Consider the following 16213-nt stretch of genomic DNA (forward strand, 5'->3'; position numbering starts at 1 on the left):
GGATACTGTGCCCGGACGAGCGTACACAATAAGGAAGGATTTTGAATCCCGGGTAAGACTCATACCAGCCACACCAATCACACTGTACAACCAGTGATCTGAACCCAGTTAACAGCATGATAACAGCGGAGCCTCTGAAAAGATGGCTCACAACAATAATAACCCGACTTTTGTAACAATAACTATGTACAAGTATTGCAGACAATCCGCACTTGGGATGGGCGCCCAGCATCCACTACGGACTACGAGAAATAGAATTATCGGTAAGTAAATTCTTATTTTCTCTGACGTCCTAAGTGGATGCTGGGGACTCCGTCAGGACCATGGGGATTATACCAAAGCTCCCAAACGGGCGGGAGAGTGCGGATGACTCTGCAGCACCGAAAGAGAGAACTCCAGGTCCTCCTCAGCCAGGGTGTGCCCCTGACCAAGTAGCAGCTCGGCAAAGTTGTAAAGCCGAGACCCCTCGGGCAGCCGCCCAAGATGAGCCCACCTTCCTTGTGGAATGGGCATTTACATATTTTGGCTGTGGCAGGCCTGCCACAGAATGTGCAAGCTGAATTGTACTACACATCCAACTAGCAATCGTCTGCTTAGAAGCAAGAGCACCCAGTTTTTTGGGTGCCTACAGGATAACAGCAAGTCAGTTTTCCCGACTCCAGCCGTCCTGGAACCTATATTTTCAGGGCCCTGACAACATCCAGCAACTTGGAGTCCTCCAAGTCCCTAGTAGCCGCAGGTACCACAATAAGCTGGTGCAGGTGAAACGCTGACACCACCTTAGGGAGAAACTGGGGACGAGTCCGCAGCTCTGCCCTGTCCGAATGGACAATCAGATATGGGCTTTGTGAGACAAAGCCGCCAATTCTGACACTCGCCTGGCCGAGGCCAGGGCCAACAGCATGGTCACTTTCCATGTGAGATATTTCAAATCCACAGATCTGAGCGGTTTAAACCAATGTGATTTGAGGAATCCCAGAACTACGTTGAGATCCCACAGTGCCACTGGAGGCACAAAAGGGGGTTGTATATGCAGTACTCCCTTGACAAACTTCTGGACTTCAGGAACTGAAGCCAATCTTTTCTGGAAGAAAATTGACAGGGCCGAAATTTGAACCCTAATGGACCCCAATTTGAGGCCCATAGACACTCCTGTTTGCAGGAAATGCAGGAATCGACCGAGTTGAAATTTCTTCGTGGGGCCTTCCTGGCCTCACACCACGCAACATATTTTCGCCACATGTGGTGATAATGTTGTGCGGTCACCTCCTTCCTGGCTTTGACCAGGGTAGGAATGACCTCTTCCGGAATGCCTTTTTCCCTTAGGATCCGGCGTTCCACCGCCATGCCGTCAAACGCAGCCGCGGTAAGTCTTGGAACAGACATGGTACTTGCTGAAGCAAGTCCCTTCTTAGCGGCAGAGGCCATGAGTCTTCTGTGAGCATTTCTTGAAGTTCCGGGTACCAAGTCCTTCTTGGCCAATCCGGAGCCACGAGTATAGTTCTTACTCCTCTACATCTTATAATTCTCAGTACCTTGGGTATGAGAAGCAGAGGAGGGAACACATACACTGACTGGTACACCCACGGTGTTACCAGAACGTCCACAGCTATTGCCTGAGGGTCTCTTGACCTGGCGCAATACCTGTCCAGTTTTTTGTTCAGGCGGGACGCCATCATGTCCACCTTTGGTCTTTCCCAACGGTTCACAATCATGTGGAAGACTTCCCGATGAAGTCCCCACTCTCCCGGGTGGAGGTCGTGCCTGCTGAGGAAGTCTGCTTCCCAGTTGTCCACTCCCGGAATGAACACTGCTGACAGTGTTATCACATGATTTTCCGCCCAGCGAAGAATCCTTGCAGTTTCTGCCATTGCCCTCCTGCTTCTTGTGCCGCCCTGTCTGTTTACGTGGGCGACTGCCGTGATGTTGTCCCACTGGATCAATACCGGCTGACCTTGAAGCAGAGGTCTTGCTAAGCTTAGAGCATTGTAAATTGCCCTTAGCTCCAGTATATTTATGTGGAGAGAAGTCTCCAGACTATATCACACTCCCTGGAAATTTTTTCCCTGTGTGACTGCTCCCCAGCCTCTCAGGCTGGCATCCGTGGTCACCGGGACCCAGTCCTGAATGCCGAATCTGCAGCCCTTTAATAGATGAGCACTCTGCAGCCACCGCAGAAGAAACACCCTTGTCCTTGGAGACAGGGTTATCCGCTGATGCATCTGAAGATGCGATCCGGACCATTTTTCCAGCAGATCCCACTGAAAAGTTCTTGCGTGAAATCTGCCGAATGGAATCGCTTCGTAAGAAGCCACCATTTTTCCCAGGACCCTTGTGCAATGATGCACTGACACTTTTCCTGGTTTTAGGAGGTTCCTGACTAGCTCGGATAACTCCCTGGCTTTCTTCTCCGGGAGAAACACCCTTTTCTGGACTGTGTCCAGAATCATCCCTAGGAACAGCAGACGTGTCGTCGGAAACAGCTGCGATTTTGGAATATTTAGAATCCACCCGTGCTGTCGTAGAACTACTTGAGATAGTGCTACTCCGACCTCCAACTGTTCTCTGGACCTTGCCCTTATCAGGAGATCGTCCATTTTCTTTGAAGAAGAATCATCATTTCGGTCATTACCTTGGTAAAGACCCGGGGTGCCGTGGACAATCCAAACGGCAGCGTCTGAAACTGATAGTGACAGTTCTGTACCACGAACCTGAGGTACCCATGGTGAGAAGGGCAAATTGGGACATGGAGGTAAGCATCCCTGATGTCCAGGGACACCATATAGTCCCCTTCTTCCTGGTTCGCTATCACTGCTCTGAGTGACTCCATCTTGATTTGAACCTTTGTATGTAAGTGTTCAAATATTTCAGATTTAGAATAGGTCTCACCGAGCCGTCTGGCTTCAGTACCACAATATAGTGTGGAATAATACCCCTTTCCTTGTTGTAGGAGGGGTACTTTGATTATCACCTGCTGGGAATACAGCTTGTGAATTGTTTCCAATACTGCCTCCCTGTCGGAGGGAGACGTTGGTAAAGCAGACTTCAGGAACCTGCGAGGGGGAGACGTCTCGAATTTCCAATCTGTACCCCTGGGATACTACTTGTAGGCTCCAGGGGTCCACTTGCGAGTGAGCCCACTGCGTGCTGAAACTCTTGAGACGACCCCCCACCGCACCTGAGTCCGCTTGTACGGCCCCAGCGTCATGCTGAGGACTTGGTAGAAGCGGTGGAGGGCTTCTGTTCCTGGGAATGGGCTGCCTGCTGCAGTCTTCTTCCCTTTCCTCTATCCCTGGGCAGATATGACTGGCCTTTTGCCCACTTGCCCTTATGGGGACGAAAGGACTGAGGCTGAAAAGACGGTGTCTTTTTCTGCTGAGACGTGACTTGGGGTAAAAAAGGTGGATTTTCCAGCTGTTGCCGTGGCCACCAGGTCCGATGGACCGACCCCAAATAACTCCTCTCCTTTATACGGCAATACTTCCATGTGCCGTTTGGAATTTGCATCACCTGACCACTGTCGTGTCCATAAACATCTTCTGGCAGATATGGACATCGCACTTACTCTTGATGCCAGAGTGCAAATATCCCTCTGTGCATCTCGCATATATAGAAATGCATCCTTTAAATGCTCTATAGTCAATAAAATACTGTCCCTGTCAAGGGTATCAATATTTTCAGTCAGGGAATCCGACCAAGCCACCCCAGCGCTGCACATCCAGGCTGAGGCGATCGCTGGTCGCAGTATAACACCAGTATGTGTGTATATACTTTTTAGGATATTTTCCAGCCTCCTATCAGCTGGCTCCTTGAGGGCGGCCGTATCTGGAGACGGTAACGCCACTTGTGATAAGCGTGTGAGCGCCTTCATTTAATTTATCTGATTCAGGAAAAAATAAGAATTTACTTACCGATAATTCTATTTCTCGGAGTCCGTAGTGGATGCTGGGGTTCCTGAAAGGACCATGGGGAATAGCGGCTCCGCAGGAGACAGGGCACAAAAAGTAAAGCTTTTCCAGATCAGGTGGTGTGCACTGGCTCCTCCCCCTATGACCCTCCTCCAGACTCCAGTTAGGTACTGTGCCCGGACGAGCGTACACAATAAGGGAGGATTTTGAATCCCGGGTAAGACTCATACCAGCCACACCAATCACACCGTACAACTTGTGATCTAAACCCAGTTAACAGTATGATAACAGAGGAGCCTCTGAAAGATGGCTCCCTACAACAATAACCCGAATTAGTTAACAATAACTATGTACAATTATTGCAGATAATCCGCACTTGGGATGGGCGCCCAGCATCCACTACGGACTCCGAGAAATAGAATTATCGGTAAGTAAATTCTTATTTTCTCTATCGTCCTAGTGGATGCTGGGGTTCCTGAAAGGACCATGGGGATTATACCAAAGCTCCCAAACGGGCGGGAGAGTGCGGATGACTCTGCAGCACCGAATGAGAGAACTCCAGGTCCTCCTTAGCCAGAGTATCAAATTTGTAAAATTTTACAAACGTGTTCTCCCCTGACCACGTAGCTGCTCGGCAAAGTTGTAATGCCGAGACCCCTCGGGCAGCCGCCCAAGATGAGCCCACCTTCCTTGTGGAGTGGGCCTTTACAGATTTAGGCTGTGGCAGGCCTGCCACAGAATGTGCAAGTTGGATTGTGCTACAGATCCAACGAGCAATCGTCTGCTTAGACGCAGGAGCACCCATCTTGTTGGGTGCATACAATATAAACAACGAGTCAGATTTTCTGACTCCAGCTGTCCTTGCAATATATATTTTTAATGCTCTGACAACGTCCAGTAACTTGGAGTCCTCCAAGTCACTTGTAGCCGCAGGCACTACAATAGGCTGGTTCAGATGAAATGCTGACACCACCTTAGGGAGAAAATGCGGACGAGTCCGCAGTTCTGCCCTGTCCGAATGGAAAATCAGATATGGGCTTTTGTAAGATAAAGCTGCCAGTTCTGACACTCTCCTGGCCGAAGCCAGGGCTAGAAGCATGGTCACTTTCCATGTGAGATATTTCAAATCCACCTTCTTTAGTGGTTCAAACCAATGAGATTTTAGAAAGTCCAAAACCACATTGAGATCCCACGGTGCCACTGGAGGCACCACAGGAGGCTGTATATGTAGCACTCCCTTAACAAAGGTCTGGACTTCAGGGACTGAAGCCAATTCTTTTTGAAAGAAAATCGACAGGGCCGAAATTTGAACCTTAATAGATCCCAATTTGAGACCCATAGACAATCCTGATTGCAGGAAATGTAGGAATCGACCCAGTTGAAATTCCTCCGTCGGAGCACTCCGATCTTCGCACCACGCAACATATTTTCGCCAAATTCGGTGATAATGTTGCACGGTTACTTCCTTCCTTGCTTTAATCAAAGTAGGAATGACTTCTTCCGGCATGCCTTTTTCCTTTAGGATCCGGCGTTCAACCGCCATGCCGTCAAACGCAGCCGCGGTAAGTCTTGAAACAGACAGGGACCCTGCTGAAGCAAGTCCCTCCTTAGAGGTAGAGGCCACGGATCTTCCGTGATCATCTCTTGAAGTTCCGGGTACCAAGTCCTTCTTGGCCAATCCGGAACCACTAGTATCGTCCTTACGTCTCTTTGCCGTATAATTCTCAATACTTTTGGTATGAGAGGCAGAGGAGGAAACACATACACCGACTGGTACACCCAAGGCGTTACCAGCGCGTCCACAGCTATTGCCTGCGGATCTCTTGACCTGGCGCAATACCTGTCCAGTTTTTTGTTGAGGCGAGACGCCATCATGTCCACCATTGGTCTTTCCCAACGGGTTACCAGCAAGTGGAAGACTTCTGGATGAAGTCCCCACTCTCCCGGGTGAAGATCGTGTCTGCTGAGGAAGTCTGCTTCCCAGTTGTCCACTCCCGGGATGAACACTGCTGACAGTGCTATCACATGATTCTCTGCCCAGCGAAGAATCCTTGCAGCTTCTGCCATTGCACTCCTGCTTCTTGTGCCGCCCTGTCTGTTCACATGGGCGACTGCCGTGATGTTGTCCGACTGGATCAACACCGGTTTTCCCTGAAGCAGAGGTTCTGCCTGGCTTAGAGCATTGTATATTGCTCTTAGTTCCAGAATGTTTATGTGAAGAGACGTTTCCAGGCTCGTCCATACTCCCTGGAAGTTTCTTCCTTGTGTGACTGCTCCCCAGCCTCTCAGGCTGGCGTCCGTGGTCACCAGGATCCAATCCTGTATGCCGAATCTGCGGCCCTCCAATAGATGAGCACTCTGCAACCACCACAGAAGAGACACCCTTGTCCTTGGAGACAGGGTTATCCGCAGGTGCATCTGAAGATGCGACCCTGACCATTTGTCCAACAGATCCCTTTGGAAAATTCTTGCGTGGAATCTGCCGAATGGAATTGCTTCGTAAGAAGCCACCATTTTTCCCAGGACTCTTGTGCATTGATGTACAGACACCTTTCCTGGTTTTAGGAGGTTCCTGACAAGCTCGGATAACTCCTTGGCTTTTTCCTCCGGGAGAAAAACCTTTTTCTGAACCGTGTCCAGAATCATCCCTAGGAACAGCAGACGAGTTGTCGGCATTAACTGGGATTTTGGAATATTCAGAATCCACCCGTGCTGTTTTAGCACTTCTTGAGACAGTGCTAATCCCATCTCTAGCTGTTCTCTGGACCTTGCCCTTATTAGGAGATCGTCCAAGTATGGGATAATTAATATGCCTTTTCTTCGAAGAAGAATCATCATCTCGGCCATTACCTTTGTAAAGACCCGAGGTGCCGTGGACAATCCGAACGGCAGCGTCTGAAACTGATAGTGACAGTTTTGTACAACGAACCTGAGGTACCCCTGGTGTGAGGGGTAAATTGGAACGTGGAGATACGCATCCTTGATGTCCAAGGATACCATAAAGTCCCCCTCTTCCAGGTTCGCTATCACTGCTCTGAGTGACTCCATCTTGAACTTGAACTTCTTTATGTACAGGTTCAAGGACTTCAGATTTAGAATAGGCCTTACCGAGCCATCCGGCTTCGGTACCACAAAAAGAGTGGAATAATACCCCTTCCCTTGTTGTAGAAGAGGTACCTTGACTATCACCTGCTGAGAGTACAGCTTGTGAATGGCTTCCAAAACCGTCTCCCTTTCGGAGGGGGACGTTGGTAAAGCAGACTTCAGGAAACGGCGAGGTGGATCTGTCTCTAATTCCAACCTGTACCCCTGAGATATTATCTGCAGGATCCAGGGATCTACCTGCGAGTGAGCCCACTGCGCGCTGTAATTTTTGAGACGACCACCCACCGTCCCCGAGTCCGCTTGAGAAGCCCCAGCGTCATGCTGAGGCTTTTGTAGAAGCCGGGGAAGGCTTCTGTTCCTGGGAAGGAGCTGCCTGTTGCTGTCTCTTCCCTCGACCTCTGCCTCGTGGCAGATATGAATAGCCCTTTGCTCTCTTATTTTTAAAGGAACGAAAGGGCTGCGGTTGAAAAGTCGGTGCCTTTTTCTGTTGGGGAGTGACTTGAGGTAGAAAGGTGGATTTCCCGGCTGTAGCCGTGGCCACCAAATCTGATAGACCGACTCCAAATAACTCCTCCCCTTTATACGGCAAAACTTCCATATGTCGTTTTGAATCCGCATCGCCTGTCCACTGTCGCGTCCATAAAGCTCTTCTGGCCGAAATGGACATAGCACTTACCCGTGATGCCAGTGTGCAGATATCCCTCTGTGCATCACGCATATAAAGAAATGCATCCTTTATTTGTTCTAACGTCAGTAAAATATTGTCCCTGTCCAGGGTATCAATATTTTCAATCAGGGACTCTGACCAAACTACCCCAGCACTGCACATCCAGGCAGTCGCTATAGCTGGTCGTAGTATAACACCTGCATGTGTGTATATACTTTTTTGGATATTTTCCATCCTCCTATCTGATGGATCTTTAAGTGCGGCCGTCTCAGGAGAGGGTAACGCCACTTGTTTAGATAAGCGTGTTAGCGCCTTGTCCACCCTAGGAGGTGTTTCCCAGCGCTCCCTAACCTCTGGCGGGAAAGGGTATAATGCCAATAATTTCTTTGAAATTATCAGCTTTTTATCAGGGGCAACCCACGCTTCATTACACACGTCATTTAATTCTTCTGATTCAGGAAAAACTATAGGTAGTTTTTTCACACCCCACATAATACCCTGTTTAGTGGTACCTGTAGTATCAGCTAAATGTAACGCCTCCTTCATTGCCAAAATCATATAACGTGTGGCCCTACTGGAAAATACGGTTGATTCGTCACCGTCACCACTGGAGTCAGTGCCTGTGTCTGGGTCTGTGTCGACCGACTGAGGCAAAGGGCGTTTCACAGCCCCTGACGGTGTTTGAGTCGCCTGGACAGGCACTAATTGATTGTCCGGCCGTCTCATGTCGTCAAACGACTGCTTTAGCGTGTTGACACTATCCCGTAGTTCCATAAATAAAGGCATCCATTCTGGTGTCGACTCCCTAGGGGGTGACATCCTCATATTTGGCAATTGCTCCGCCTCCACACCAATATCGTCCTCATACATGTCGACACACACGTACCGACACACAGCAGACACACAGGGAATGCTCCTAACGAAGACAGGACCCACTAGCCCTTTGGGGAGACAGAGGGAGAGTTTGCCAGCACACACCAAAAGCGCTATATATAACAGGGATAGCCTTATAATAAGTGCTCCCTTATAGCTGCTTTATATATATCAAAATATCGCCATAAATTTGCCCCCCCTCTCTGTTTTACCCTGTTTCTGTAGTGCAGTGCAGGGGAGAGACCTGGGAGCCGTCCTGACCAGCGGAGCTGTGAGAGGAAATGGCGCCGTGTGCTGAGGAGATAGGCCCCGCCCCTTTTCCGGCGGGCTCGTCTCCCGCTATTTAGTGAATCCAGGCAGGGGTTAAATATCTCCATATAGCCTCTGGGGGCTATATGTGAGGTATTTTTAGCCTTTATATAGGTTACATTTGCCTCCCAGGGCGCCCCCCCCCAGCGCCCTGCACCCTCAGTGACTGCGTGTGAAGTGTGCTGAGAGGAAAATGGCGCACAGCTGCAGTGCTGTGCGCTACCTTTAGAAGACTGCAGGAGTCTTCTGCCGCCGATTCTGGACCTCTTCTGACTTCAGCATCTGCAAGGGGGCCGGCGGCGCGGCTCCGGTGACCATCCAGGCTGTACCTGTGATCGTCCCTCTGGAGCTGATGTCCAGTAGCCAAGAAGCCAATCCATCCTGCACGCAGGTGAGTTCACTTCTTCTCCCCTCAGTCCCTCGTTGCAGTGATCCTGTTGCCAGCAGGACTCACTGTAAAATAAAAAACCTAAGCTAAACTTTTTCTAAGCAGCTCTTTAGGAGAGCCACCTAGATTGCACCCTTCTCGGCCGGGCACAAAAATCTAACTGGAGTCTGGAGGAGGGTCATAGGGGGAGGAGCCAGTGCACACCACCTGATCTGGAAAAGCTTTACTTTTTGTGCCCTGTCTCCTGCGGAGCCGCTATTCCCCATGGTCCTTTCAGGAACCCCAGCATCCACTAGGACGATAGAGAAACTACAGGTAGTTTTTTCACACCCCACATAATACCCTTTTTTGTGGTACTTGTAGTATCAGAAATATGTAACACCTCCTTCATTGCCCTTAACATGTAACGTGTGGCCCTAAAGGAAAATACGTTTGTTTCTTCACCGTCGACACTGGAGTCAGTGTCCGTGTCTGTGTCGACCGACTGAGGTAAATGGGCGTTTTAAAGCCCCTGACGGTGTTTGAGACGCCTGGACAGGTACTAATTTGTTTGCCGGCCGTCTCATGTCGTCAACCGACCTTGCAGCGTGTTGACATTATCACGTAATTCCCTAAATAAGCCATCCATTCCGGTGTCGACTCCCTAGAGAGTGACATCACCATTACAGGCAATTGCTCCGCCTCCTCACCAACATCGTCCTCATACATGTCGACACACAAGTACCGACACACAGCACACACACAGGGAATGCTCCGATAGAGGACAGGACCCCACTAGCCCTTTGGGGAGACAGAGGGAGAGTTAAAACTTTTACTCTAAGCAGCTCTTTAGGAGAGCCACCTAGATTGCACCCTTCTCGGCCGGGCACAAAAACCTAACTGAGGCTTGGAGGAGGGTCATAGGGGGAGGAGCCAGTGCACACCACCTGATCCTAAAGCTTTTACTTTTGTGCCCTGTCTCCTGCGGAGCCGCTATTCCCCATGGTCCTGACGGAGTCCCCAGCATCCACTTAGGACGTCAGAGAAATGGGGTTAGAGACTTAAGTCATGTCTTTCAAACTATGTATAAAACAGCATACACAGTGCAGAAGTGGACCAGTGGAGAAGTTGTCCATAGCACCCAATCAGCTCTGTCATTTTCTAGAATGTACTTGACAAATGCTACCTCAAAGCTGATTAGTTGCTATGGACAACTTATCCACTCTTTACACAGCTTGATACATCTCCCCATATGTGTGATTGACAAAGGCTGGTTGCGGCCGAAACGCATTGGTAACAGATCCACACACAGACACCGCAAGCCTGCATTGCATGCACATCACCACAGACCACATCCATAAGACTCCTCGCCGGCTGGCGAGTGGAACGGCCGTTGAGACCACACAGGACACAGGAAACAAATTAATTTGTCGGCAGATAAGAACCACTTGGCCCATCTAGTCTGCCCCTTTTTTTTTTTAAATCTCTAACCTTAATTGATCCTTATTTCTTTGTAAGGATATCCTTATGTCTGTCCCATGCATGTTTAAATTGCTCTACTGTCTTAGCCTCTCCGATGGGAGGCTATTCCACTTGTCCACTACCCTTTCTGTGAAGTAATTTTTCCGCAAATTTCCCCTGAACCTCCCCCCCTCCAGTCTCAGTGCATGTCCTCGTGTCCTATTGCTTCTCTTCATTTGGAGAATGTTTCCCTCCTGGACTTTGTTAAAACCCTTGATATATTTTAAAGTTTCTATCATGTCCCCCCTTTCCCTTCTCTGCTCCAAACTACACATATTGAGATTTCTTAGTCTTTCTGGGTATGTTTTGTGATGTAGGCCATGCACCATTTTAGTTGCCCTTCTTTGTACAGTTTCTAATGTATTAATATCCTTTTGAATATATGGCCTCCAGAATTGAACACAGTATTCTAGATGAGGCTGTACCAATGACCTATACAGTGGCATTATTACTTCTTTCTGCTGCTGATTCCTCTCCCAATGCAGCCAAGCATCTGACTAGCCTTCCTCATTGCTTTGTTACATTGCTTACCTGCCTTTAAGTCATCTGAAATAGTGACTCCTAGATCCCTTTCCTCCTCAGTAGTTTCCAGTATAGTGCCATTAATACTATATTTAGCCTTTGGATTTTTGAGACCCAAGTGCATGATTTTGCATTAATTGCCATACTCTTGACCATTCCTCTAGTCTACCTAGATCCTCAATCATTTGTTTTACCCCACCTGGTGTGTCTACCCTGTTGCATACCTTTGTGTCATCTGCAAAAAGGCATACTTTCCCTTTAATGCCATTTGCAATGTCACCAATAAAGATATTAAAAAGCACTGGTCCAAGTACAGATCCCTGGGGTACTCCACTGGTAACATTTCCCTCCTGTGAATGCACTCCATTTACCACAACTCTCTGTTTTCTATCCTTCAACCAAGATCTTATCCATTCAATAATCCTAATATCCAATCCCAAACTTTCAAGTTTATTTAGCAGTCTGCGATGTGGAACAGTGTCAAAAGCCTTACTAAAGTCTAGATAAGCTATATCCATGGCTCCACCTTTATCCATCCCTTTAGTCACACAGTCAAAAAAGTCAATAAGATTTGTTTGACATGATCTCCCCCCAGTGAATCCATGCTGTTTGGGATCCTGTAAATTGCCGGATTTAAGATAATCTACAACTCTTTCTTTTAAGAGTGTTTCCATCAATTTCCCTACTACAGGTTGAGTATCCCATATCCAAATATTCCGAAATACGGAATATTCCGAAATACGGACTTTTTTGAGTGAGATTGAGATAGTGAAACCTTTGTTTTCTGATGGCTCAATGTACACAAACTTTGTTTAATTCACAAAGTTATTAAAAATATTGTATTAAATGACCTTCAGGCTGTGTGTATAAGGTGTATATGTAACATAAATGCATTCTGTGCTTAGACTTGGGTCCCATCACCATGATATCTCATTATGGTATGCAATTATTCCAAAATACGGAAAAATCCCATATCCAAAATACCTCTGGTCCCAAGCATTTTGGATAAGGGAGACTCAACCTGTACTGATGTAAGACTCACTGGTCTGTAGTTGTTTGCCTCTTCCTTGCTTCCACTTTTGTGCTCTTTTCCAGTCCTCTGGAATTACTCCTGTAGCTAATGACTGGTTGAATAATTCTGTCAATGGTGCTACCAGCACCTCTTTAAGTTCTTTTAGTATCCTTGGATGTTTTCCATCTGGCCCCATAGATTTGTCCACTTTCAGCTTTGAGAGTTCTGTTAGGACCTTCTCCTCTGTAAATGTACTTATGTCATTTTCCTGAATATCCCTGAAACTTAACTGTGGCCCCTTCCCCTCTCTTTCAGTAGTAAATACTGAGCAAAAATAATTAAGATTATCTGCTATTAAATTGTCTCCCTCAACAAGACTCCCAGTGTCTGTCTTTAGTTTTATTGTTCTGCCTTTTGTTTTTCTCCTTTCGCTTATATACCTAAAAAAAGTTTTGCCTCCTTTACCCACTGACTGGGCCATTTTCTCCTCAGCTTGTGCCTTTGCACATCTGATTACCTTCTTAGTATCCTTCTGTCTAACAAGATATATCTCTTTGTCTTCATTATTTTGTGTCTGCTTATATTTCCTAAAAGCCATCTTTTTTGCTTTCACAATATTTGCTACTTCTTTTGCAAACCACACTGGCTTCCTTTTCCTTGTGTTTTTCCTAACAATTTTGATACAAAGGTCTGTTGCCTTTAATATTGCACATTTTAATGTTTCCCACCTCTCCTGCACGGCTTCCAAGTTCCTCCACTCTACCAAAGAATCGCTTACACATTTTCCCATCCCTACAAAATCAGCCTTCCTAAAATCCAACACCTTTGTTTTTGTATGGGATGAGTCAGTCTCTGTCTTTATGCTGAACCATACTGCTTGATGATCACTGGATCCCAGGTTTTCACCCACTTTTACGTCCGATATTCTGTCTCCATTTATAAGTATTAAGTCTAATATAGCGTCTTTCCGAGTGGGCTCCCTCACCAATTGGTGGAGGGATGCTCCCTGAAGGGAATTTAAAATGTCCCTACTTCTAGTGGAACTAGCAACAGACACTTCCCAGTTTACATCAGGAAGATTAAAGTCTCCCATGATTATTACCTCTCCTTTTAATGCCATTTTAGTTATGTCCTGCAATAGGTACTTGTCGAGTTCCTCTTCCTGACCTGGTGGCCTGTATATCACGCCAATACGAATACTCGACTTTTCCCCTGTTTCTATGGTCACCCAAAGGGCCTCAGTTTTTTCTTCAATACCTTGTATTAATGTAGTATTTATGCATTTTTTTACATACATTGCTACCCCTCCTCCGATTTTTCCAATTCTGTCCTTCCTAAATAAAGTATATCCCGGTATAGCTATGTACCAGTCATGATTTTCATTGTACCATGACTCTGTAATTGCCACAATGTCTAGATCATCCCTTGTCATTATTGCAATTAGTTCTGGGATTTTATTTCCTAAGCTCCTAGCATTTGCACACATAGCTTTTAGAGTTTTGTTTGTGCTTTTCCTGTTCCTAGCTTTGTTCCTCTCTCTGCCTATTTTTATTTGGTTTTGATATGAATTATCTTCTATTGCTGTGGATATGCTACCGTTTACCTTTGCCTGCAGAAACAATACCTTTGCCTGCAGAAACAATACCTCTGCAGAAACAGTACCTCTCGGAGCAGATTTCTTTATTCTTGTTTGGTTCACTGCCCCCCTCTGTTAGTTTAAATAGTTCTTGATGAAGCATCCAAACTGTTCAGTTAGTATTCTCGTTCCCCTTGAAGATGGGTGCAGGCCGTCACTTTTGTATAAGCTCCTATCTTGCCAGATGGTGTGACTGTGGCCTATAAATCCAAATCTCTCCTCATTGCACCATGTCCTTAGCCAAACATTGAAGTTTCTGATGCGATGAGTTCTGTTTTCCCCTCTGTGTACTGGCAATACTTCTGAAAAAGATACAGTGGTTGCCACCTGCTTCAGAGCAGTCCCTAACTTCCTAAATTCATCTTTTACGGCCATGAGTTCAGCATTTGCCAGGAAGAAGCGGAGCCGTACGGCAACACCAATTCCGGGGGTTCAGTGCAGCTTCTGGCGGGAACCGGTGGCCCAGCAGCAGAGCCAGGAAAACATCCAGCACTGCATGCTGAGGAGCACCACTGGGGACAGAGAGGGTTGAAGCTACACAAGAGGCTACACAGAGGCTCACCGCAGAGTAAGCAACGGGAACGAGGCTCCACATCGTGAGAGCCGGCTCCCAGAGCACAACCCCCATCAGAAACCATTCATTGAGAGAGAACTGCTTCTGGGCACAGATGCTCGGACTTATACTGGGGGACACGGAAGTCCCTTTAGGAAAAGACTGCCACTTGATATATCCGTAATAGATACATTCTTTGCTCTCAAGACTGTTCATTACTGTATTCATCACACGACATCAAGGTTGCATTCATTTCTCTACACATCGGTTTGTTTACACTGCATGCATGCTACTGCTATGAACATAGATAATGCTGTGTGATCACTCAAATTATGTGTGTACTAATATATATACATTATTGTACTGTCTGTTATACTGAACATTGTGACTGCAAAAATAAAAGTATTTACACACCATATAGACACTTGTTTGTCACATACAACACAGAGTATAGGGTTGGGCGCAGGTATCAAAAACCTGAACAATATAAGTAGCTATTTGGTGTCTGGACAACTCCTCGGACACCAGCAGCCCCCCGCAACAAGACACAAATACTGTTGCGCTCTAGGCAAATCCCTTGCTTCCATGAGCTACAAATCTGTTAATTAACAGTCATAGCTGACAAGTAAAGGGAAACTTTTCTTAGTTATAGAAGGTTGTCATCAGTGGGAGGCAATCACGAGACTGCCTGTCGGGATCCTGGTGGTCACAATGCTGATGCCGGAATCCCGACAGACAGTGAAATGCTGCCACCGGAATACCGGCACCACAGGCTTTCCTCCCTCTATGGGTGTCCACAAATTTTTTTTTAATTATGTATATTGTGTTTAGGTTCAGTTTTGTGGTGAGGGACAGAAATCACTTCTGTTTGTCCACATATTTTATCATAGGAAGCCACAAGCACTGATTTTGTCTATTACAGTGACCATAAATAATTTGAATTGATCCTGGATCACCAACCCAGGGCACCCCTGCAAGTTCCTCGAGGCACCCCCAGGTACAAAGTTTGAGAACCACTGGCTTACATGTATGTACTTTGTAACCATTTCTTAACATTTTTTTCTAATGAGCATTGTACTCTGTTTGTAAATAATGTTTTCTTTGTTTAGTGAATTGTCAATGCTATAGACCGTTATTAATTGCTAAAGCAAGTGGCAAACTGCATACTGTGTTGATGTTGGGGTTATCGTGCCTGTGCAATTGTTATAGACAAGTTTTTGGGGACCTGTGGCCTCTTTTCTAAGGTTATCACAGGGGGTGGCAGTGGAGTGCGTTGAACCACTGCGCTCTGACAATATTTAGAGTGCAGGGTCCTTCCGAAAAGCCAGGACAATAAGCGAGGTCCCTGACAATATCCCATAATAAGTAATCAAGACAGTGATAATTAGTTGGAATTTGAAGAGCAAAAACCTAAAAATAAAATAAAAAAGCCTCAGCATAAGGAAGAGAAAACCTCAGTTATATATTGCTGACAACACCTTATCTAAGTCACTATTTTTGAACACTCCAAATGACTTAAATTTCCATATGTTGGCATGTAAACTATTATTACAAGCACATTTAAAAGTACGGTATTTTTATTATATATTAAACTCCCCTTCCAATAGCATAAAGCAAAACTCTCACCTTGTATTCCATACAAACGATTCAGTCGAGACCTTCTCGCCTCATCACTATATGGAACAGCTGTCCAGGGCATCTCACTGAAATACTGTTTAAATGATTCTTCAGATCTGGGGA

General features: G+C 46.6%; 1 protein-coding gene across 1 annotated transcript in view; it reads right to left on the reverse strand.

The window, feature by feature from the left end:
* The window catches only part of NXN (nucleoredoxin), a 272207-nt gene that overhangs the window by 113881 nt on the left and 142113 nt on the right, over positions 1–16213 (reverse strand). The window contains exon 5 of the mRNA XM_063953861.1: positions 16100–16206. Within this exon, the coding sequence (XP_063809931.1) occupies positions 16100–16206 (107 nt within the window). The remainder of the gene's footprint in view (positions 1–16099; positions 16207–16213) is intronic.

This window comes from Pseudophryne corroboree, chromosome 2, assembly GCF_028390025.1.
Source record: "Pseudophryne corroboree isolate aPseCor3 chromosome 2, aPseCor3.hap2, whole genome shotgun sequence".
Classification (NCBI taxonomy): Eukaryota; Metazoa; Chordata; class Amphibia; order Anura; family Myobatrachidae; genus Pseudophryne; species Pseudophryne corroboree.